At 41.7% G+C, this 22,171-nt stretch overlaps 1 protein-coding gene across 3 annotated transcripts in view; it reads left to right on the top strand.

Annotated features, from left to right (window-relative positions):
- Window positions 1-22,171, top strand: part of dnah9 (dynein, axonemal, heavy chain 9) — a 332,930-nt gene that overhangs the window by 232,220 nt on the left and 78,539 nt on the right. For all 3 annotated transcript variants that reach the window (XM_051416718.1, XM_051416719.1, XM_051416717.1), the window contains 7 exons: window positions 5,679-5,840; window positions 6,764-6,960; window positions 9,602-9,764; window positions 10,076-10,199; window positions 11,827-11,969; window positions 15,441-15,602; window positions 15,862-16,095. In XM_051416718.1, coding sequence (XP_051272678.1) covers window positions 5,679-5,840; window positions 6,764-6,960; window positions 9,602-9,764; window positions 10,076-10,199; window positions 11,827-11,969; window positions 15,441-15,602; window positions 15,862-16,095 — 1,185 coding nt within the window. The remainder of the gene's footprint in view (window positions 1-5,678; window positions 5,841-6,763; window positions 6,961-9,601; window positions 9,765-10,075; window positions 10,200-11,826; window positions 11,970-15,440; window positions 15,603-15,861; window positions 16,096-22,171) is intronic.

Genomic DNA, 22,171 nt, shown 5'->3' with positions numbered 1-22,171 from the left:
ACATATACATTCTTTTAGAAGAACGACCTCAGGTTAATCTTTTCACAATGAAGTGTCAGAAGTTAACTCGAAAAAAGTTGAAAAAGTGAAAGAAGAAAACGTTTTTTCATATCACTACCCTTTCCATTTCAAACGAGGAGTTAGATATTTTGCCTAGATTCTCTCTGTTTTTACGGCTCCCACGTGGAGAGAACCAGGGCTCTGTCACTAATTTCTCATCTAAATTATTATTGATTTAAGAGCTGGGTCTGAAAGCTGGAAATAAGTCTGAAATAAGTGTAACAGAAAATAGAATGAATTTGCACTTCCACGGGTGTTAGTGATGATTTAATGTATTTAAATGAATATAATATCAGAGCGCGGAGGCTGTCAAGGGAGAAGCTTTTGGGGCGATATTTCTGTCAAAATCCTCCACGGTTTCATGGAGGGCAGGCTCTCTCATTTAACACACTCCGTTGTATAATTAATGCTTTAAGCCACTCAGCTATAGGAACTTCATATTTCATAATTCCATCTAGGAGTTTTTAAAGGCAGCTCTACTAGAGTTCCTACTAAACTGTTACTATACAATGTATAAAATACAAAGTATGCACTGTATCATATTGACCCTTTTAAAGCTGCATTAATCTATATTTTTGCTATAAACATTAGATCAAGTTACTTATGTGTTATGTAAAAGGCGGGTTGTAGGTGTCTGCTGTGTCAAACATGCAGGCAGAGATTGACAACAGGCTGACAGTCAGGACAGGAAACTGAACCCAAAGGGGTATAAACTAGGGATGGGTCATGGTTTTCAAATAGTCACTAGATCATCAAATCAAATAGGTTGTGCAACTGTCATCTTGTCTTAAAAAATATATTTTCCTTTGTTTAAAACTTGGCTGGGCACGTTCATTTCTTCTCTTTTCTGCACAGGTATACAGATACTGCAGTTCTGTGAGACAGCTAGGTTGCACTCTTATAGTGGTAGAGGGTTGTGTATTGTGTTTGCTGCTGCAAAGGAAAGAAAGTTCCTATTTATGAACACTACCGCAATGTCTCACTACCATCCCTTTATCAGCAGAGCAGTCTGGACAGCTAAGGGTAGTTACTAGCCACAAGCCAGGCTAAATTAGAAACCAGTGCCCTCACAAGACTACAGTGCTGATGGGAACGTCATTAGTTTTGCAGGTATTTGGTCATAATCTGAAGTATTGGACAAGTTGAAATTTTGACTTGCTAATGACACTAGAGGAAAGTTTAAGTGATCGCCACAGTGATTACATCCTGATGGGAGCATGGATGAGTGTGTTTCCATCAATCTGTTTAATGCACATTTTCAAATTGCGCCTAGAAAAAAAAGTGGAAAAAAAGTTGAAATATCACAAAAGAAACTTGCCTTTTCTATCCATACAGCAACTTTTTGACCTCAACCAAAGTGCAACAGAAACAGACTCGACGAATGAAACATGACATACATGAAGCATGTGATTTAAACGTCCAGTTAAGCTTCTGTTTAAAAAACAACAACAAATGTGTTGGTGTCTTTGGATCACCAAAGTTATTACAGATCATCTTGAGGGGAATGTGAATGTCTGTACCAAATGTCATGGCGATCCATCCAACAGTGTTTGAGACGTTTCAGTGGAAACCATAAAGTTTTCACTTATCCAGTGAAATATCTCAACATCAACCAAAAGGCTTGGTCCCCAGACAATGATCCCTAATGACTTTGTTTCCCTGTGATCCCCTGACTTTTCCTGCAGCGCCACCACGACACTGACATTTGTAGTTATGAAGTCATTTGTGGAAGGAGCTGTGTGAAGAATGAAAACAGAGAGCTTGAGAGAGAAAGAGAGAGAGAGAGAGAGAGAGAGAGGTTTAAACCCTGCTTACTTTCACCTCAGCACACTTGACCAATCACAGCATAATACGCATGATTATGTCAAATATAAGTAACCATCCAACCACTACTTCCTTTTAATAATACTGAGGCCTTAACGGTGCCATTTTACTCCATTAACTCTATTTAAGGAATGTTATTGTTAACCTTATTTCCTGTATGATTACTGGGTTTTCGCAATTATGAGTTAATGTATGGCAGGTTTGAGCCTTCTGCACTTTGAGATTAAGCATAATTACCATCCCAGAGCTCAAGCCCTGATGACCCAAGACTTTACTTACAGACCCTTGATCACGCACATCACTGCTTTGAAACAGTAGGAAGTTTAGCCGCACCATAACACTTTGAAGCCAGTGTTTGAAGAAGCATTTTTCCTGTTTTGTCAAAGTTGTGGCCTTTTTAAGGAGTCAACACAATGTGACTGGATGTCCAGTAACCACAGAGAAGAAACGGTGTCAAAGCTTCTTGCCGTTCCTCTCTCCACCTTTAGAAAGAGTATAAAGAAAGCCAGAAAGGAAGCTTGTTTGAAGTTTTTCCTGCCTAACTTATTCAGCTCCTGGCTCTAACACCTTAGAACAGCCTGGAAGAGGTGAGCAGCCTCGCAGCTCTCAGCTCTGCCTCAGCTGTAACTCCCCCACCGTACCTCTGTGCTTTTGCACCCTCAGAAGTGGGAAAGTATTTGGCAAGACAGTACAAACGCTTCTTCTAATTTTCGAGCATGAGGCCTAAATGGTTGTCACTCAGTGTTTTCTGGCTTGACGTTTCAGATGTTGAATCCTCAGCCAAAATAATTGGGGGTCTGTTTTGTGATTCGCTTTGTTTTGTAAAACTTTGGAACTTGATGTGGCCAAAGGCAACCGTCTCATTATGAGAAACTCTAATGAGCCAGAAAACTCAGCTCAGAGACTCCATGTGAGCTTGCAACACTCCTTGAAAAGGTGTTTTTAAATGTGACAAAAGGGGTCCAGACAACACTCAAGGTTGCATCTCTATCAGAGTTTTGTTGCTAAAGCCCTTTTCGAGTTTAAGGCAGACATTGAGGCAAAAAAGCACAACTAACCCAACAAATAGTAAGTAGGAGCTAATGCCGGCAAATTGACTTGCTTTTACTTCAGTACTTTTTCCACTTTGTCCCTTTTCATTCACTTACTTTCTTATAGTAGTCCGTCTTTCTCCTTCATACACTCTGTCTCCATAAAGCTCCACTTTCTCCAAGGCGATCATTACCGCCAGTGGATGTTAAATTAGACGTACTATAAGAGAAGTACAGTAGCCAAATTCCCCTTATAGGGCAAGACAAACAGTTTGGCATCGGACTGGGAGCGTTGTCAAAGAGCTCTATTTGCCAGTGCTCGTTCTCTACCATGACCAGCGGGCATATCCGAGGGCCTGTCTTCCCCACGTCAGCCTAAATGAGCTCCTCGAAGCTCAAGAGACGAGGGAGGAGATGAGCCAAAGACGGATGAAGCGTAAGAGGAGGACAAGACAAGGGAAAGAAAGAAAGAAAGAAAGAAAGAAAGAAAGAAGGAACGTACATGTGGTGCAGAGAGCCGAACTCTACTGACTGCGCAATATGTCTGTATGATGTTCTGTGGATAGTCAGCTGGGTGCATTTGTTAGCCGAGGAAGCATTGTGTGGGGCTCAGAGCAGCTGTCAGGCTACGAGGAAAGCGCGTCCGCTGCAGACAGCGCGACAGACAGACAGATACATGCCGACACCCAGAACTCTCTAATCCCTCTCCTCTGAATTGAACAAAGCAATGAAAGATCAGGGACGAAAAGGATGAGATAGTCTGCCAAAGTCGACTGGATAGAAAGAAAACAAAGTTCTCTGTCCTTCTCAGTTTGTTCGATTGGTACGAACAGCTAAGCCTGCGAGTATGACCATTATATAGAGCTGCCATATGGTGTTTTGTTTTGCTCAGGCACACTTTTACACAATAAATGCAGGGTGTCATGATTGACTCCATTAAGCAATGAAATGGAGTAGAAAATGACAGATCTATTAAAAGTCAAGGGATTAGATCATCACACATACTCGTGGAAAACATCTTGGCTTTTGTAGACCTAGAGTAGCGGCGCTAATTCTGGCTCAGTTTGAATCTTTAGTACACACATCCACGCAAAGTATCCAGACACACACTGGCACACCTCCCATCTGCACCATTACACAGTGGATTTAGCAGCCAATTGTCACATTCAGCAGGCTCAGATATGAAGGCAGATCAGATTCAGCTGGCTTTACCCCCGGAGATGATTCTGTTGATTAGAATAAGTTCTGGGGCTGGAAACACACAACATCTGCTTGCCTCTGCCTCTGCCTCCTGGGTGACAGTGTGCAGAGGGGAACAAACAGTGCCTGGGCGCCTCTTTGTCCCCTTCCTCATCCTGTACGGCACCTGTTATGTGAGGCACCTAGATTACGCCAAGTTCTGCCTGACTGCGTCGTGAACGGCCCTGTGGGAACTCTAACGCGTCACACAGGCCTCCTCTAGAGACACATTAATCATCAATCATCCACTAAACACTCATCTACACATTGTCATGATTTTCTGTTTTAATTTTGGCTTTTTGGGGAGATGAAAAGAAGTATGAATGACATAACAGAAAAACACATCTGTTTTCGGCCATGCTAGCTGAATGGCTCCCAGAGGATAAAGCCTTGATACTTTGATGAACCTGTGACTTTTCTTACTGTCCCGCCATGAGGTTGACATTTTGGTTTAGAGTAAAATATCTCCACAGCTACTGGAAGGATTGCCATGAAATAAGGTATGGCATTCAGGCCCCCCACAGAGTGAATTGTATTAACTTTGGTGATCCCTTGATTCTTGTCTAGTGCCATCATCAGGACACAGTTTACGTTTTTTATGTCTATGCTGGTCAGACCACAGTAAATTACAGGGTAGGAAAGGCATTCCTCTTCTTAAAAAGGTGTGGCGTAGATGAAGTGGCTCTTGAAAACACCCGTCTGGCTGTAGCTGAATGGCACAGTCCAATTATCCAGCCTCATCTACTTAGGCTGGATGCAGCAGCTCAGTCTGTGGCCAGATTGCCACGAGGATGGTTGGCCACAGGACACCAACAGGGAAGTTATTAGCACTTTACATGAATACCCAACTGAATTTAACTTGATTGCATGCGCTCAATCTAGAAAAATAAAGTGGACTACAGAGTCTGTGTGTCTTGTATTCTGATCTCAACCAAAAGAACTACCCCTTTAATATACCCTCCCTTTAATCTACAGTGGCCCTGTCGAGAGCCAGTTTCATTTGGCCAATAGCTCCTCCTAAATGTTACACAGTGGAACTTTCCATTTTATGTCAAAGCCACACTGGAGAGGGGCTGAAGAGCTGCAGGTTGCCTACCCAGGGTATATGGTGTAAAAGTCAGTCTCAGAATTCGGACAGTCAAATAAAATGGCAGACAGCCAATTTGGTAAACAGGGAGGGATTTTGGACACAGCCTTAGTCTTGTTTGAAAATAAACACTCTGGAAGCATTACAGTCACATGCAGATTCTACCCTTTTTAAAAAAAATATAATTCTTCATCCAGCACCTTCTCACAGAACTTATCTCCACATGCAGCAACACGTCTGAGACAGTGAGATGAAAGAAAGGCGTTGCCATTATTTTCTGAATTTCTCTGACAAACCTACTAACAGCTTGCCCACTCAGTACCCATTGATTTACCCACACTGACTGTATTTCCCTCCTTGCTGCAGTGTAAAAAGACCAAATCAGCCTCTGGAATGAAACTCTAAGCCTTCCCTCTCTCCCCTCTCTGCCTGCCCAGGGCATTCTCTTCTGTACCGGCGAGTGTCTCAAAGCCCCTCCGGACCTGCTGAAAATCTACCTGCACGAGTCCAACCGGGTCTACAGAGACAAGCTGGTGGAGGAGCAGGACTTTCAGGTCTTTGATAAGCTGCAGGCGGACACAGTGAAAAAGTTCTACGAGGTGAGAGTTTTACAAAGTTCAGCGGAGGAAGACAAGAATGAGAGAGGCTGGAGGATGGGGGGGAGGTGGAGGAGGGGGAAATCATTAGGCTGCCTGCTCTGTGTCTGGACCTGGACATCAGTGGCCAACACAGCGAGGAGAAAAAGGAATGTTGGGGGGGGGAGTGCCAGGAGAGGGTTGGAGAGAATATTAATCAGTGTGGTATGGGGGTCTGGCTGTCAGGGTCTGCGCTGTCAGCCCGGCAAATTGGAAAACATTTTAATGGTTTTCTGTCCACCGCTCCCCTCACTACCCTCTCTGGCTCTATCGCATGCACACTAGTCATGCCACAATGAAGAACTTGACAAGTATATGTGTACACAAACCCACAGAAAGGGTAGGAGAGGGAGAGAGAATAATACTACCCACTTCAGAATATATTATTCAGACTTGGCACCTTCTGTAAACTTAGGACAGTTTGCCCCTGTGCCACAGAGCAATATGCAGCATGTTTTCTTGCTATTTTTACATGCAAACAAGGAAGTCTTTAGAGACTGTTGCACTGTACGGAGATGCACTCGATATTATGACAATGAAGACTGCACCAGAAAATATTATAGATGTGAATTTGTAAAAAAAAAAAAAAAATCCCCATTTATCACACCTAGTGCAGCTTTATGCCAGTGGAAGTTAGCAAAGAAAACAAGCATCCCGAAGAGACGCACAAAATCTCTCCAGTGAAATATTCGTGGCCCAACAGTTGCCAGGGTGAAAATGAACTAGGTCACCCTCTGCGCAGCTGTGATATTCAGCTGTGTCCCTGTCCAGACTGTTTAAGCTTAACACTAATGTTATGCTGACAGGGGTAGTGTGTGGGTCTGTATGTTTACCGCTGCAATATGTGTGTGTGTGTGTGTGTGTGTGTGTGTGCCTCCCTCCCCGAGGACGTGGAGGAGACTCTGGAGCAGACCAGGGAGATGAACCTGTACTGCCACTTTGCCCGTGGGCTGGGGGAGGCCAGGTACATGGCTGCGGAGTCCTGGACCAGCCTCAATAAAACCCTGCTAGAGGTGCTGGACAGCTACAATGAGGTCAACGCCACACTAAACTTGGTGCTGTTTGAGGACGCCATGGCTCACATGTGAGTGGAAGTTTTGGAACCCCAGGGACTGTGTGAGGGAGTACAGACAGAGTAACGAAAAAAGTGTTTTTGTCAGTTTCTTTATTGTCTGTCAAGAAAATCAGCTTGCTTCCCAGGTATTTTAGGATTTGCAGTTCCAATTCACCGACTGTCAAAAGCAGACAGGCAAATCTGTAAAAGTCTTGCAGCATACGTCATGGCAGCCTAACAAAAATGCAGAGAACAGGTTAGGTTCTGCTTCAGGCAACATCTACCTCTTCCCTTTTAATTACTCTTTAAGGTTATATATACAAAATTAACTGCTACTAGATGACCCACTAGGGCACAGCATCTCAGACCATAACAACTGGGCTCTAAAACCAACCAGACTCTATTTAAAAAAACAGTAATTTTACATTGCAGATAATAGTAAAACACACAGGGACAGAAACTAAATAAAACTCACCAGAACTGCCGGTGTTATTCTTTCCACAGTCTTTCCAACAATTATCCACAGTGGTTATGAAGTATCTGACAACATTATGGAAAGGGTCCATACAGAGATAGATCTTTTGTTTCACCAGAAACAGCCATTTGCCAGACCCGAAACTGCTATCGCTCGCCACCAGACTCCATAGACAACATTTTACCTAGTAGGTCATTGTAATAAAACGTCATGCAAAGTGGAACAAACAAAATAAAACTCATCAAAACTCTTCTTTGCACTGTTCCAACAATCACCAACTCTGGTTTTGCTGAAAGAAATCCTTAATTCATAGATAAAAAACAGCAGCTTTAGTCACTCTCCTCAGTTCCACCCAGAGAGACTCAAATGTACTAACATGCATGGGTGGCCAGCCAGGCTTTGTAAACAAAGCACAGAGAGGCTAGGATAGCAACACAAGCTGATGGAGTGTGGCATTCTCTGCTACACCATGACTCCACTATATCTTGACATAGCTAACAGTTGTTTGCTTCTATATAAATGTTTTAATTCTCATATATAAAACCTTTAAACCGGATTTGTTGACAAGAAGACAAATATATTGTCTTTGAAGAAAATTACTTAAATCATTAAATGCACTGCCTGCAAGAGCTTTAATGATGTGCTGTTTGAACTTGGAGGAACTAGTTCAGTATAACCTGACAATAGCAGATAATATTCTACTGTTTTATATTTATGAATCTGCATTTCATATCATGAAAAACACTACTAACTTCTTGTTTTAAAAGGTCAGTGCTTTTATCTACTTGATGCTCAACAAAGTGTTTTTGAAAATGTTAACACGGATCTACCAGGCAGATAAAGTAGCATTTAGATTTTTCATAATTTAATGGGTAAGATGACTAAGAAATACAAAAAGCAAGTGTGCTCACCTACATTGAAAATTGCAGGTGCAAAAACTGTAAGCAGGTTAAATTGAAGTGTCAGTTGAAGTGTTATCATTGAGTGTTGGCTGAAAGTGAAATTGCTGAAAGCAAGTGAACTTTCAATTTAAGCTCAGTAGGAAATTTCTATTTTAGCAATGAAAGTAGTTAACATTTGAAGAGTAAGAGCTGATAACAGTTTAACTGTTACCTGAATATAAAAGCAGCTGAAGTGTCAGTCAATGTCCGAGCCATTAAAATAAATGAAATACCAGTGGATGTGTAAGCACTGAAGTGTAAGAGGTGAAGGTTGAACTTTAAAAGACTGAAGTGTTGAAGTGCTAGAGAAAGTTGATATTAGTAAGTAAGTAGTGACAGTAGTTGAAATGCCTTACTCGTGATCACTCCAACTCTGCAAATGCTGCTGGTTATTCTGTGGCCCTACGCTTCAAAAAATGTGTATGTGTAGGGCTTCGGGGTCAAGTTGGATCAATAGGTATGCAACCTCAAGTCAGATTTTCGAAAATAAAACTAGCTGACGTTTCCCATTTTATGACTATGACAAATAGTCGCAGTTTGGTTAGGTTTAGGCACAAAAACTACTTGCTTAGGTTTAGGAAAAGGTTGTGGTTTGGGGTAAAATAAGTATGTTAGTGATGTAATGCAATGTCACATAAGTTAAAAAGGAGTCGAAACTGAGTTTTCGTTTTACACGGGACAAGAACAGTAGCCTACTGCTTGTAAAAGTCCTCTGTTTGTTATCACCAGTCCAACCGGGGACTTTCTTTCTCTTTATACTACGTAATTCAAACATTAAGCTAGACAGACGTCCAGACTACTAGTTTGAATCTTAAGGCCACTGACCAAGCTGCCATATTTGACAAGTCTGAGTGAGGCCTGAAATGTCAGTTAAAGTGTGTAGGGGGTGTATTACTTTTGGCAACAACCTCACATGAAGCCACAAGAACTCAAATGAAGTCAGTTCATTTTAAACATTGACACGAGGAATATTCATCTTGCTATACTGAAGGCATAAAGGTTCTCAGTAGCACAGTACAGCTCAGTCTAATGTTGAATACATTTTGTGCTGGTGCATCTGAATGAAACAGAGCATAAAAGCAGAGAGAGGAGACAGAAACTACCTGTTTGTTTGTCTTTTGCTGTTTGCCTTATGAGTCACATATTGTCTTTATGAGTCACATATTGTCTTTGTCCGGCTTGCCTCCCCCTACCTTTTATCTCACCCTCCCTTACACCTTTTCTCTTCCCCGACTGTCTGCGCCTCCACATGCAGCTGCCGTATAAACCGAATCCTGGAGTCTCCGCGGGGCAACGCACTGCTGGTCGGAGTGGGCGGCAGCGGCAAGCAGAGTCTGACCCGATTGGCCGCCTTCATCTCCAATCTGGAGGTTTTCCAGATCACCTTGAGAAAAGGCTACAGTATCACAGACCTCAAGGTTTGAGTGGGATTACACTGCAAAGACATACCACGCTGCAAAAAAAACCTCCATCTGAACAGATCAATTAGTCTCATATTAAGTATTATAAAGTTTCTTACCGCCAGGTGAGGTTTAAATTTAAACACGGAGGTGTATCAGAGTGAAATAGAGACATAATCCCCACAGTATGTAAACACAGTATCCTCACAGTCATTCAGGTCTCAGGCATGTATTACTGCAAAATAACAAATCTTTAGCCCTCTCACAGCTCCATCTCATTATGTGTGTCACTCTCCCACTCCATCTCCTTCTCTCTCCCCGTCACCCAGACTGACCTGGCATCCCTCTACATCAAAGCTGGCGTGAAGAATATTGGCACCGTGTTCCTAATGACTGACGCCCAAGTGGCAGACGAGAAGTTCCTCGTTCTGGTCAACGATCTGCTGGCATCGGGTAACAGCCGGCTTCGCTAATTACTGCGTGTCATGTTTTGCAAGAGAGGAATGCTTTTGCTTCGCCACGGCGACAAATCACTGCGGTGCCATTTCTGCGGCGTTACTCATCGACTACAACACATCACTGTGAATGATTGCAAGCCTCAGCTTCACGTCTAGAATTATTCTCAACATTTGAAGGGTGCAACACATAGCATTATAAAGTACCAATATGAAATGATTCTCAATGTGATTCAGTGATCAGTGTGATTCTCAATTCATATTTACAATGTTTTCAGGCGTTGGCTACTGTTTAGAATATTATGGGATAGATTAAGAATGGGGACATCATTTTACTGTTGTTAGATTGTTGTTAGATTGTTAATGTAATTGTAATTTGACTTAAAGAAATATCATCTTTTAAATCTAATATTTCTTTGATTTATCATGAAAAACGTTAAGTCAGCTGCTCCTAGCAACTGCTTCAGTAGCGTGTGTCGAGCACCCCTTCCCTAAACAAAAGTTAGCTACAATAAACAGAAAAAACACACAACAAACAAAATGCTCAGTCTGGTTATCAAGCTAGGTTTAGCTAATATTTTTTGCCCTAATGTAAAGCCCTTTTTGCTCTGTGCTGCAGTAACAGTTGAGTAAGCCTCAGTCACAACCTCACCCACTGTATCATTAAAAATAGATGTCGTCTCTGTGACGACACCCATGTGCCTATGTTGGAAAGCCAACCAAATTTTGAAGATGGTTAAAAGATAAAACTGACACATATATAATCACTTCTTATGTTAACTAATTTTATCAGAAGATGAAATAATTAGCCAACTAACATTTTATGTAAATTAGCTACTTAGTTAGCTAGTGTTTTGCTAACATTAGCATTCAGGTGTAACTAGTAAGCTAACAATTGATGTAGATTAACTAGCTAATTAGTGTTGCTGACATTAGCTAGCTAATTTAAGATGTGGCAATAGTATATGTCCCTTTTTATCATTTAACCTTCAATATTTGGTTGTCTTATAGACGAGCCTAGCACATAGCATATATTTTTAAAAATACTTAATTACAGTAAGTCATGATTCAATACAACCACCAAATCAACTGTATGTTTGTGAATAATGGTGTTAATGTTAGTATGAGTGTGAGTAACATCGCACACAGCATATCTAAGTACAGGAAAGGGAAAAGTTGACCATGGCCCTCTCAACTGTTATTGGAGCACAAAGCAAAAAGGGGCGGGACTTAGGAAGGGTCAATTGGACGTGCCGAAAAAAAACCCTTTTAGAAAAGAGCACAAACATCCAAACTTAGATCAAGCTACATACTGGCAATTTACAGGTGCTGTATTTATGTCGACATACACAATCTTTGCTTTACTCATCTTTACTCCTGTGAGGCTGTGACTTAAAGCAGATCTCTGCATTAGCAGAAGCCCTCTGTATGAACTCCTCCTGCCACCCCCTCTATTAACGCGCCTAGATTTGATATAAGACTCTCAGTGTCAGTTCAGATCCTCACAAGATACGAAAGTTCTAGAGTTCTCGCAGGTCTGGACAGGAAAAAAAAATCCCAATGACTGCTTCCCACAACCTTGGTGGTCTTCCCAGTGTTCATGTGGGTGATTTTATTCATTCAAGGAGAGATTCCTGACCTGTTCCCAGACGACGAGGTGGAGAACATCATTGGCAGCATGAGGCCAGAGGTCCGCAGCTCGGGATTGATGGATACAAGGGAAAACTGCTGGAAGTTCTTCATCGACCGGGTTCGCAGACAGCTCAAGGTGAAGCAGCCAGACAGTGCAGGACAAAGAGCTGTTTGTGTTCTTGTTACTGTGCATGTCACTACTAATCATGCAGAAAAAAAGTTGTCCTCAGTAGTTCTCCTTAGGGGGGAAGTTTGCCATTAATCTCTCTCATAGAACTGCGTCAGTATTTGATCTCCACCCTCTCTTAATATAGCAATAGCATGCCGCCTCACACTCTAATTTACTATTCCAAAATAAAAAAAAACCTCTCTTACTTGGATAAACATCTGGCTTTATGATGAAGCCTTTCCCTAGACAATTTTCTTTCCTGACATTTTCAGATGAACTTGAATGCTTTCGGAGGCAGTGGACGTCGTTATAAATCACCGGCATGAGCAGAAAAGCCGCCGTTTAGCTGCAGATAATTTCACCAACGTGTAGCCGCTTTGTTCCCCCTGGGGAGAGAGACAATTCCAGGGGGTTGCTTATCCTGTCATTATTACAGTGTGCACCCCCCCCACACCACCACCCACATCCTCCACCACCGCCTCGCTCCCAGCTCAAGCCTCCCTAGGCTGGGGAGTGAATAAATGGGGAAGGCAATCCCACGGGCACGGGCTTGTAAAGAGTGGATTTCTAACTATTTGGCTCTCTGGCTCACAAATTGTCTGTCTGGATGGAAAGGGCACTTTGCCTAAAATGTTGGTAATCTGAATCAGAATGTTTTTTGCATGGAGACACAAGCGTGTGTCTCTGTGTGTGACTCTGCACGTTGAGCACCAGTTTAAATCCTGAGCCAAAAGTGTAAATCGTCAGTACAGTCAGACCTTGGAGCAGCAATTTGGTTTGGACCAGAATTCTCAACCTGGCTGTCGAGACTCCTTACAAGTGGTTGTTAGATGTCTCTAAAGGGGTAGCAAGATAATTACTGGGTAGGAAATATTAAAAACAAAACCTGCCAGACAAGATTATCTTCATTTTCTGGACTTTTTTCTTGTGAAATTCTGAAATAGTTTTACTTCTTTGGGCCTCTAAAAATTCCTCTAATGAAACAATCTGAGATGGGAAGATCACTCAAGGCATGCTTCAGGGCCTCAGAAGCTCCACACTCCATTTGAGTCTGTTTGTGGTGATTTCATTATTATAAAATGTATTTGGTTGCACTATATCACCTGCATATCAACTGATGGGTTCTGCATTATCGCGAGTACCTTTCTTGCAGAGGGGCCAAAATGTAGTTGTGAAAAGATCTGGTTTTAAGACCTTTATTACTTCAGTTTCTTTTTGCGTTTAGTGGTGCACATTCCCAAATAAATGTTCTTTAATTGTCAAAAGCATTGATGCATGGCAAACCTAGAGCCAGGTGTTATACGACGGCAGCATTACTGAGGGGAAAATGCTATTAAGAGTCTATGCGTGTTATGCTGTGGGCATTGCCCTTGATGGATAATTGTATTGGGGTATAAATTAACACATAAATATTAGAAACCCTATATAGTAGTCAGAGATACAGCTACATTGATACATAAACACAGATCCAAACCAAATCCTGTGTAAATCCATGCATCTGTCAAAAAAAGCACATCTTGCCTGCTCTCTGTCTGGGTGCTCGTATGTGCGTGTGTCAGTGCTAGCTACTTACATTCCCCTTTCACACACATACTTCAAGCCCTGCGCTTCATTAGAAAAAATTCACACCGAAAGAAATTTCAGCCTTTACTCTGTCCATCACTGCCTGGAATCTGTACATTGCCTCTACACTTGTTAACAAACGTTGAACGCTTTGAAAAAGTCTCTGCAGACTTGAATATTTCACGTTCATCAACTATTATACCTGATGAAGGTCGAACAGACAGAAACCTGGTAAATTAATAAGTATTCCAGCAGTAAGGAAGACAGTGAGATGGAGTGTTATCATTTATATTCACTTTAAAAAAGTGCAGTGGTATCGTAAAGAATATGCCAGCGGCACCATAAACAACACTGCTCATTTGAGAACACAACTTGTACATTCCAGTAGAGTTACCAATGAGTAATGATAGAGTTAGCAGATACGAATATTTCCGAAGTACAGTGCCCCACCCTCCACCCAGCTGAAGGCAACAAATGAAGCCATGAGCTGTTTTATTTGCAGCAAATGTGTGTAGACACATCTGTAAATGTATGCATAAATGTGTAGACACATCTGTAAATGTGTGCATGTATATAGTAATGGCTGAAGCATTTGCTCCTTGAAGTTGAAATACAGACACGTCATCAGTTACAACTCAGGCTGGCCTTTTACACGTGACTTTTGCTACACTTCTACTGTGGCAGATTTACAAATGCATGTGGTCATCTGTGTGTGTTGATCTGTGTGTGCTGAACTGTGTGTGTTGATCTGTGTGTGGTGATCTGTGTGTGTTGATCTGTCCGTGGTGATCTGTGTGTGCTGAACTGTGTGTGTTGATCTGTCTGTGGTGATCTGTGTGTGGTGATCTGTGTGTGGTGATCTGTGTGTGTTGATCTGTGTGTGGTGATCTGTGTGTGGGGAGTACGCATCTCAGTACGCATTGAGAGATTATAATACTCATGTACAAATCTGATTTGTGATGCACACGGATTGAGATACATCTACACAACTCTCCACTCACATTTGTAAATAGTTACTACAATAATACATATATACACATATATAATATTGTATCTGTATCACTTTTTTACTGGATTGTGGACCACGCATCCAGATACATATTGAATAGCCTGGGAGATACACACACCCTTCCTTGTGTACACTAATCCACAGTGCAAAGAATAGGGGGCCGTTAGGGGCCCACAGCTCATTTTCGATCCAGGGCCCACTGGTAAGTCAATTCAGCCCCTGCATGAACCTATGACAAGATGTCACATGTAGACAGGGCTTCATATAAAGTGGTCCCTTGCAGAAAAGGCTGCAGTTAGAACAAGCTGAATGAGATGTTTGTTGAATAAAAAGAATGCTGTAACCTGATGGCACTTTAAAGAAATAAATGTGTAAAGCAAATGTCACAGGGAATGTATTATATGCATGCAGATGATTCTTTCTCCAGAGTTGATTATTATCAGTAGTGTCTGTGGGTGTGCCTTCTGCATGTTTGTTTCTTTAGTGTAATGCTATCGAGCATCTGGCGGAGCCTCTCAATGAGCCAGCTGTTAGTCTCCAACAGTGAAAATCAGTCTGACGTAGCCCACAGCTCAACACACTCTTTTAATTCACATGCTTGCTAGAGGCTTTATTTGCTTAATGATGTAGCTGCAAATAATTAATTCGCAGCTTTCCATTCCCCCTCTTGACCATGAAGAAGTGCTAATCAGAGCTGGATATTCCCCGCCTTTCTTTCTTCTCTCAGGCTGCAACTCGAGTTGTTGCTCACACAGAGAAAGAAAATGACTATGATGTCGCTGCTGTATCAGACTTCACACTCAATTTTGTTTGACCTTGCTGTGTGTGTTTGTGTGTTTGTGTGTGTGTGTGTGTGTGTACTCCAGGTTGCTCTGTGTTTCTCTCCAGTGGGTAGTAAACTGAGGGTTCGCAGCAGGAAGTTCCCCGCCGTGGTGAACTGCACAGCGATCGACTGGTTCCACGAGTGGCCGCAGGAGGCTCTGGAGTCGGTCAGCTTTAGGTTCCTCCAGGAGGTGGAAAATATTGAAGTGAGAACAGCTCATACTTTAATATACACACAGGGACGAAGCCACCCACAAAAATGATGTTCACACTCTGAAAATATAATTTAAAATGTCAGGCACCGTGACACGACGAATGTGATATTAATTTCAAGAGCAGACCGGAGGCCCCGAAAATTAAATTCAGAGCCTGAGAGCCACAGGAAATATTGCTTTCCAGCTAAATCTGCACAGTCATCTTCTTTTAATGTGAAGTAACCAGTTCTGTGATTTACAATTCTTGCAGCCTCAAGTGAAGGAGTCGGTCAGTAAATTCATGGCCTACGTGCACATGAGTGTCAATCAGACATCCAAGGAGTACCTGGCCAACGAGCGGCGCTACAATTACACCACGCCCAAGTCTTTCCTGGAGCAGATCAAACTGTATCGCAGTCTGCTGGGCCAGAGGAGCAAAGACCTCACCACCAAGATGGAGCGGCTAGAGAACGGCCTGCAGAAGCTCAACAGCACCTCCACTCAGGTACCGTCCACAAGCATCTATTTAAAACATGGGGTCATACAAAATGTTCCCTATTTTAGTCTCACTTCTCAAAACAGTATCACACACAGCATCTTCACCCTTTGTAGCCATGTAGCCGAACATGGTAGTCAGTGAATGGGAGCGAGGGGGCGGCATGACAGGGAGAAAAGCAGTGAATCAGAGAAATAGAACCTTACTTTCTGATTGTTTCTCAGCAGTTACTTTCTAAAGCGCACACACACACACACACACACACACACCTCCGCACTATAATCCTGCAAAGGTGCGCATTGCTGGATTTTGTTTGAAAGCTCCACTGCCTGCTCTGTGTAACTCAGCCCCACCCTCGGTCAAACAGACACACACACACACACACACCACAGCCTCTTATACATTCACTGTCTTGCACAGACCTTTCTCCACACTTTGTTTTAGCGCTCTGTCAGTGCTAGAGAGCAGAGGAGAGAGACGAAGACAGCAATCTGCTCGCTACGAACTCAGACCATGTGCACTGCAAAATTAGAAAATAGAGGGCTGCAGGGTCTCTGCTGATACAGACACCGCCACACACTTCTAGAGGGTCATAAGTGATGATTGAGAGGGATTATGTTTTTATGAGTCTCTGCATTGTTTTTTAATGAAAATCCTCCTCAGTATGGCTTTAAAAGTTAAGCTTGAAAGTTTCCTCTTGACCTTGGAAACAGAAGTTGACAAAATAATCTCAGTCTTGAAATTTTGAAATAGATATCTAAAAATAAAACCAACAGGACATTTAAACATGTTATTCTTTTACGATTCAACCGGCTTCATGTGGGGTCATGACCCCAAGGTAAAGACACTCTGGTATTAAAATGGGCCCATACTATAAATCTTTATTTGTGATAAATGCATACGAATCATTGGTCCAAAACACACATTTTGAGTCCATTGGAGGTATTTTATTTTAAAATGTTACATATTCTGGATCCTAACTTGCTCAATACTAAATGCACCTAAACGTAGGTAATAATCTGCATTAATTACATTTCCTTATGTTTAAAAGCAAAATTCCAGTATTTACCATCTTGGGCTTGTTCTAATAGTGGGCCATGTGTCCTCAGAAATGTGGACTCCAGTGAAACAATGTATATCACAGCAAGCAGTGTGAAGCTTTCCAAATAAACTGAAATAAAAAAAATCTTTTCAAACGTTTGTGTCGGAGTTCCGCTTAAAGTAAACTGAAATTAGCCCCTTGCATTGGTAATTTTTGGCATCTACTAGCAAACCAAACTTGCCAGTGTGTTTTCCTGTGTGAAGCTAAGGGGTGCTCTCTATTTTAGTGTGTATACTTATACACACTTATACTACTAAATAAGTAGTTGCTGGAGTGTTTCCTGAATCGCCATAACAGAGGCAGAGATTGCAAAGTTAGCATGACTCATTGTCAGAATGACCACAATCATGAGACTAAGACAGTGTACACATAAACAGAGTTGCAGTGGTTCCCTCTGTGTTGGTTGGGACCCTGAGTACTGCTGGTTTCCTATTATACCAGGTAACGAATGCCCCTCACCTGACAGTCCAGGTGTAAATTGGTTGCCCTTAGTTGGCTAGAATGAGAGGCAATGGCAGCAGCTGAAGTTAAGTATTTCCCTGTACGTGTCAGCTGTTAATCTAATGGTTGACTTGTTTTGGAATGAAACATTTTGATTGTATCCAGTTGTATATTAAGTCTTTCTACCTCTCTATAATTATTGTCTTTTCATAATAAAAAATTCAGACATCTTTTTATATCCTTGCCTGGACTGTTCAGATTGTGCAGAATCGCGCAGCCGGGATACGGATGAAGGCCCTGATCTGACCTTCTTAGCTCTTGCACTCCATTTCCATATTTGACATATTACAGTACAAGGTTTACATGGCCAGTCACCAGATTTCACCATTGAATCAGTAAGGTTTTATCTTTTATCTTTTTATTTGTTCTCTCCATGGGCAAAATGTAATCATTCAGTTTCTTTATTTACTGTCTCTGTGTTTAAATATAGTTTTTATTCTTTAACTGCTGTTGTTTTAATGGTATCCTGTGATTGTAGTTTATTTCCCTTCACTGAAATTAGTATTACTACTATTAGTAATAATAGTAATAGTAGCAGTATAAATAGTAGTAGTGGTGGTGGTGGTGTCGTAGGTAATGGTAATATAATAGTAGAAAAGTAGTATTAGTAAGATAATAGTTCATAAAGTATTAGTAGTAATATAATAGTAGTAAAGTAGTAGTACTAGTAATGGTAGAAGAGTAGCAGTATTAGTTATATAGCAGTAAAGTACTAGTATTATTAGTATAATATAGTAGTAGTATTAGTATTAGTAGTGTAATGCAAAGTGAAAGTAGACCGTTAGACTTCTCTTTATTTTGTCATGAGAATTGTTATTTTGCATCATTTGGTGTTTCCGTCTTTAATATCGACACCTGGATCCATTTGTCCAAATGTTTACCTTCTCCACACCTTTGCAGGAGAGAGCTGTATGAATTATGCAACACAAGGTGTGTGTGTGTGTGTGTGTGTGTGTGTGTGTGTGTGTGTGTGTGTGTGTGACGCAGCTCTAATTATAGTGGGTCTACTACACTGTGCAAGTCAATGGTAAACCACACACACACACATACACATACATAATATCACTTTTAGATACCGTGCGTTTCCACTGCTTTGCATAAACATGCCCACACACAGCCGCCCGCTCGAAATGACACACATGCATAAACACCCTGTATACATAAGTGACATCAATGTGTGGAAAGCCCCAGAGTGTCCTTTGTTTTTGTTTCCCATTGCTCGTTTACTGTAGGAATAAGCCAGCACACACACAAACGCGCACACACACATATAGGGGCTGTATGGTAATCGAGGAGCCTTCTAATTAGAGAGCAGACCCTTTACAGCAGCAAGAAACCATTAATGCACCCTGTGTTTGTTAGTGCATCCACACTGATGGCCGCGCTGCTTTAAGTGCTGTTATTTAACATTCTGTGCAAGAGAATCCGTGGCTCACCAGGGGCTGCTGTGGTCATGATAAACAACGAGGGTAAAAACACAGGATCTGTGTGTGTGTGTGTGGTTGGGGGGGGGCGGGGGGGTTGGGGGGTTGTAGGAGATGCTTTATAAGTGTATGAGTCATCTGCTCCCCAGAGGACACATTAGTTCCATGTTTTTTTCCTCTTCAATATTGTGGAGGTAGTGTCCTACCTTTGGCTAGTGTGTGTATGTTTGTATTCAGTGCACCGCAGCGCTCGCCCACTCATTGTCTCATAAACACTTGTTAAGACACACACCACACACGCACATATACACATATGCACACACCACAATACTAGTACTTCTGGTAGAAATTGTAATATTAGTAGCAGTTGTAGTAGTGGTAGAAGTAGGAGTAGTAATAGTAATAGGAATGCTAATAGTAATCCAAGTAGTGGTGGTAGTGGTGGTAATCACAGTAGTCACAGTAATACTAGCAGTTACAATAGTTACAACACTATACAAGTTGCAGCAGTTGTCGCAATTGTAGTAGTACTAGTAATACTAGTCGTAGTGCAAGTAGTAATAGTATTAATTGGAGTTAGAAGGAGAACCTAAACTAACCAGCTGCAGCACTTTGCATAGGCAAAAAAAATAGCTTTAAAGGTTAATAACTGGAAACATTTAACTTTTCCACACACAAAGCCAGATGTCTCTTTGTTGCATGAATGAAGCTATACTTGAGTCATAAACCATCACACATATGGGTGAATGTGCATAGCCTCCTGCGTTGGTATCAAATCCTATCTTGCCTTGAGAAGCATCTACATTTGCAGCAGCAGGGAGGGAGAGCGGGCCGTTTCATACAGGCAGTCAGGAACGGAGATGTGTTTTCCTGCTTGGGTTTCCATCCGCAGCAGATAAACACAGAGCCCGCTCAGATGTATTGAATATCATGTCTCTTACCAATTAGTTTGTCCTTCTTCTCGCTCTCCCTCCTGCCCCCCCCATTCATCATGCTGATGGCTCACTTGGTGCTCGTCTAATAGTTCGACAGGATCTTCTGCGCGGAATCGCCACAACCCGAAAGGGCCGTCTTCCCTGCAGCCTGGTTTCCTGTTTGTTAATTAGCTGAAAGACAAGCGTGAAAAACAGTCTGTTTTTATTTCCCCAGTGCAACATTTTGATGGAGTCGGACGGTAATGCAGAGCCCTGTTTGTCTGGGAGTTATGAGGAGTTTGTAACAGCTTTAATTTCTCTTTACGACCGTCCTTGGTCTGTGCGTTTGTGTGCGTTTGTGTGCGTGTGTGTGTGTGTGTGTGTGTGTGTGTGTGTGTGTGTGTGTGTGTGTGTGTGTGTGTGTTTGTGTGTGCCGATAGCAGCTCTTGATCCTAAAGCTTTAATTTTTTTCCCAGAGATGCATGCCATTCATCTTTCTCTGCCCCTTTATCTACTTGGACAGAATAAGATTTTTTTTTCTTGGAATGGATTAAAGGTCACCTGCATGGTCCGTGGCATGATCCAGCAGGGCACAAAAATGTTATTTGCAAAGGTTGAGGCCCTTTGTGAAGCTTGTTTGTTCGACTTTCCTAAGCCACAGAATCCGCTTTATTGCTTTGAAGAACCAAGGAGATGTTTGGGTTTCAATTAAGTTGCCATCGAGCTCGATCAGCGATTGTATTACTGATAAAATCCAACGAGGATACAAACAACAAAAACAAATGATCAGTCCTTCAAATACGCCTGGGATTCAATTAGATGGTAGTGATTCATTCATTAGTGCCCATGATATACACACTGATTGCTACTTATACCATTTAATGAGACAAAAATAGATTATTGTCAGCACCCCCCCATATGCTCTATTGATTACTGCCCTCATAATAATGCATGTGGTCTTTTCTTCCTCCCCTTGTATGTACACTGGACTGATTAACACATGTCCGTACACAAATGTAAAAATGACAGTTGGGCACAGCGACTTCCTGGAGTGTTGTGGTCACAGTGAGGTTGCAAGGTTTTGGTACCATCATCTGTCAGGTTTCCCACGTGTCCTGGAAAACTTAGAAATCACAGCTGTGTTTACTATTTCACGTCGACATGGCTGCTGTGAAAAAGGAAAAGCAGAAAAAAAAGGCTGTGGTCAGAACAGCCAAACAAGTCACAAAAGCAAGCTAACACGGACCATCCCATAAATGATGGCTATCGTTTGTGAGCAAGTGCTGTCCTGGACTGCCAACAAAAACTACTGGAAAATGTCCTGGAAAGGTCCTGGAAAACAATTTCTTAAAAAGAATGGGAACCCTGATGTCTGTATTGAGACTTACACTAACGCTTTGCTCACTGACCATACCTGGTAGTGATGCAAATGAACATGAATAGATTATGCGGATATGAACAAATAATCCAAACAGATACAGTAAGTAACTCTTACACCTGAGTGTCATTACTAATGAGCTCTGTATCTGGATATTAAATCTTGCAAGCAACAAGGAAGTAGATGTGATTGTCATTATGTAAGTATTAAAAAGCCAGATTTTTAAATAGAGTTTGGTTTGCAGAGGAGCAGAGATTTAAAAGAGTAACACTGATGTAGTTGATGACTCAGAGAAGCTCTCAACTTTAGGAAGCAGATGTGATTTCTCTGTTTTGTAGTCAGCAAACTGTGAGTCAATCAGTCAAGCTTTAGCATTTTTTAATCATAGACACCAACCTAACATTCATCTAGGCCTCCTCCCATTATATACACAACCTCCACTTTTTTAGGTGGAGCTAAAATTTAACTTATAACTTTATATTATTTTGGTATTATGTGTTAAAACTCGTCATATGTTTGTAAAAGATCATATTTTACTTCAGTAACTAGTAATTATGGCTGTCAAATAAATATTGTGAAGTATAATGTAGCATAAAATAGAAAATATAAGCTCTTTGAAATTGCACTTGAGTGAATGTATTTTCCACCACTGCTGATTGTTTATAAGAAAACGCCACAGATTAGATTAAAGTTTGAATGAAGGGTAGATTGAAAAGCCTACATACACACTGTAGATGTATGGAATTTGAACTGGGGGAGGCTATTC

Source organism: Dicentrarchus labrax, unplaced genomic scaffold (assembly GCF_905237075.1).
Source record: "Dicentrarchus labrax unplaced genomic scaffold, dlabrax2021, whole genome shotgun sequence".
Taxonomy (NCBI): domain Eukaryota; kingdom Metazoa; phylum Chordata; class Actinopteri; family Moronidae; genus Dicentrarchus; species Dicentrarchus labrax.
Note: the sequence above shows the minus strand (reverse complement) of the source record. Positions and strands in the feature narration are given on the sequence as shown.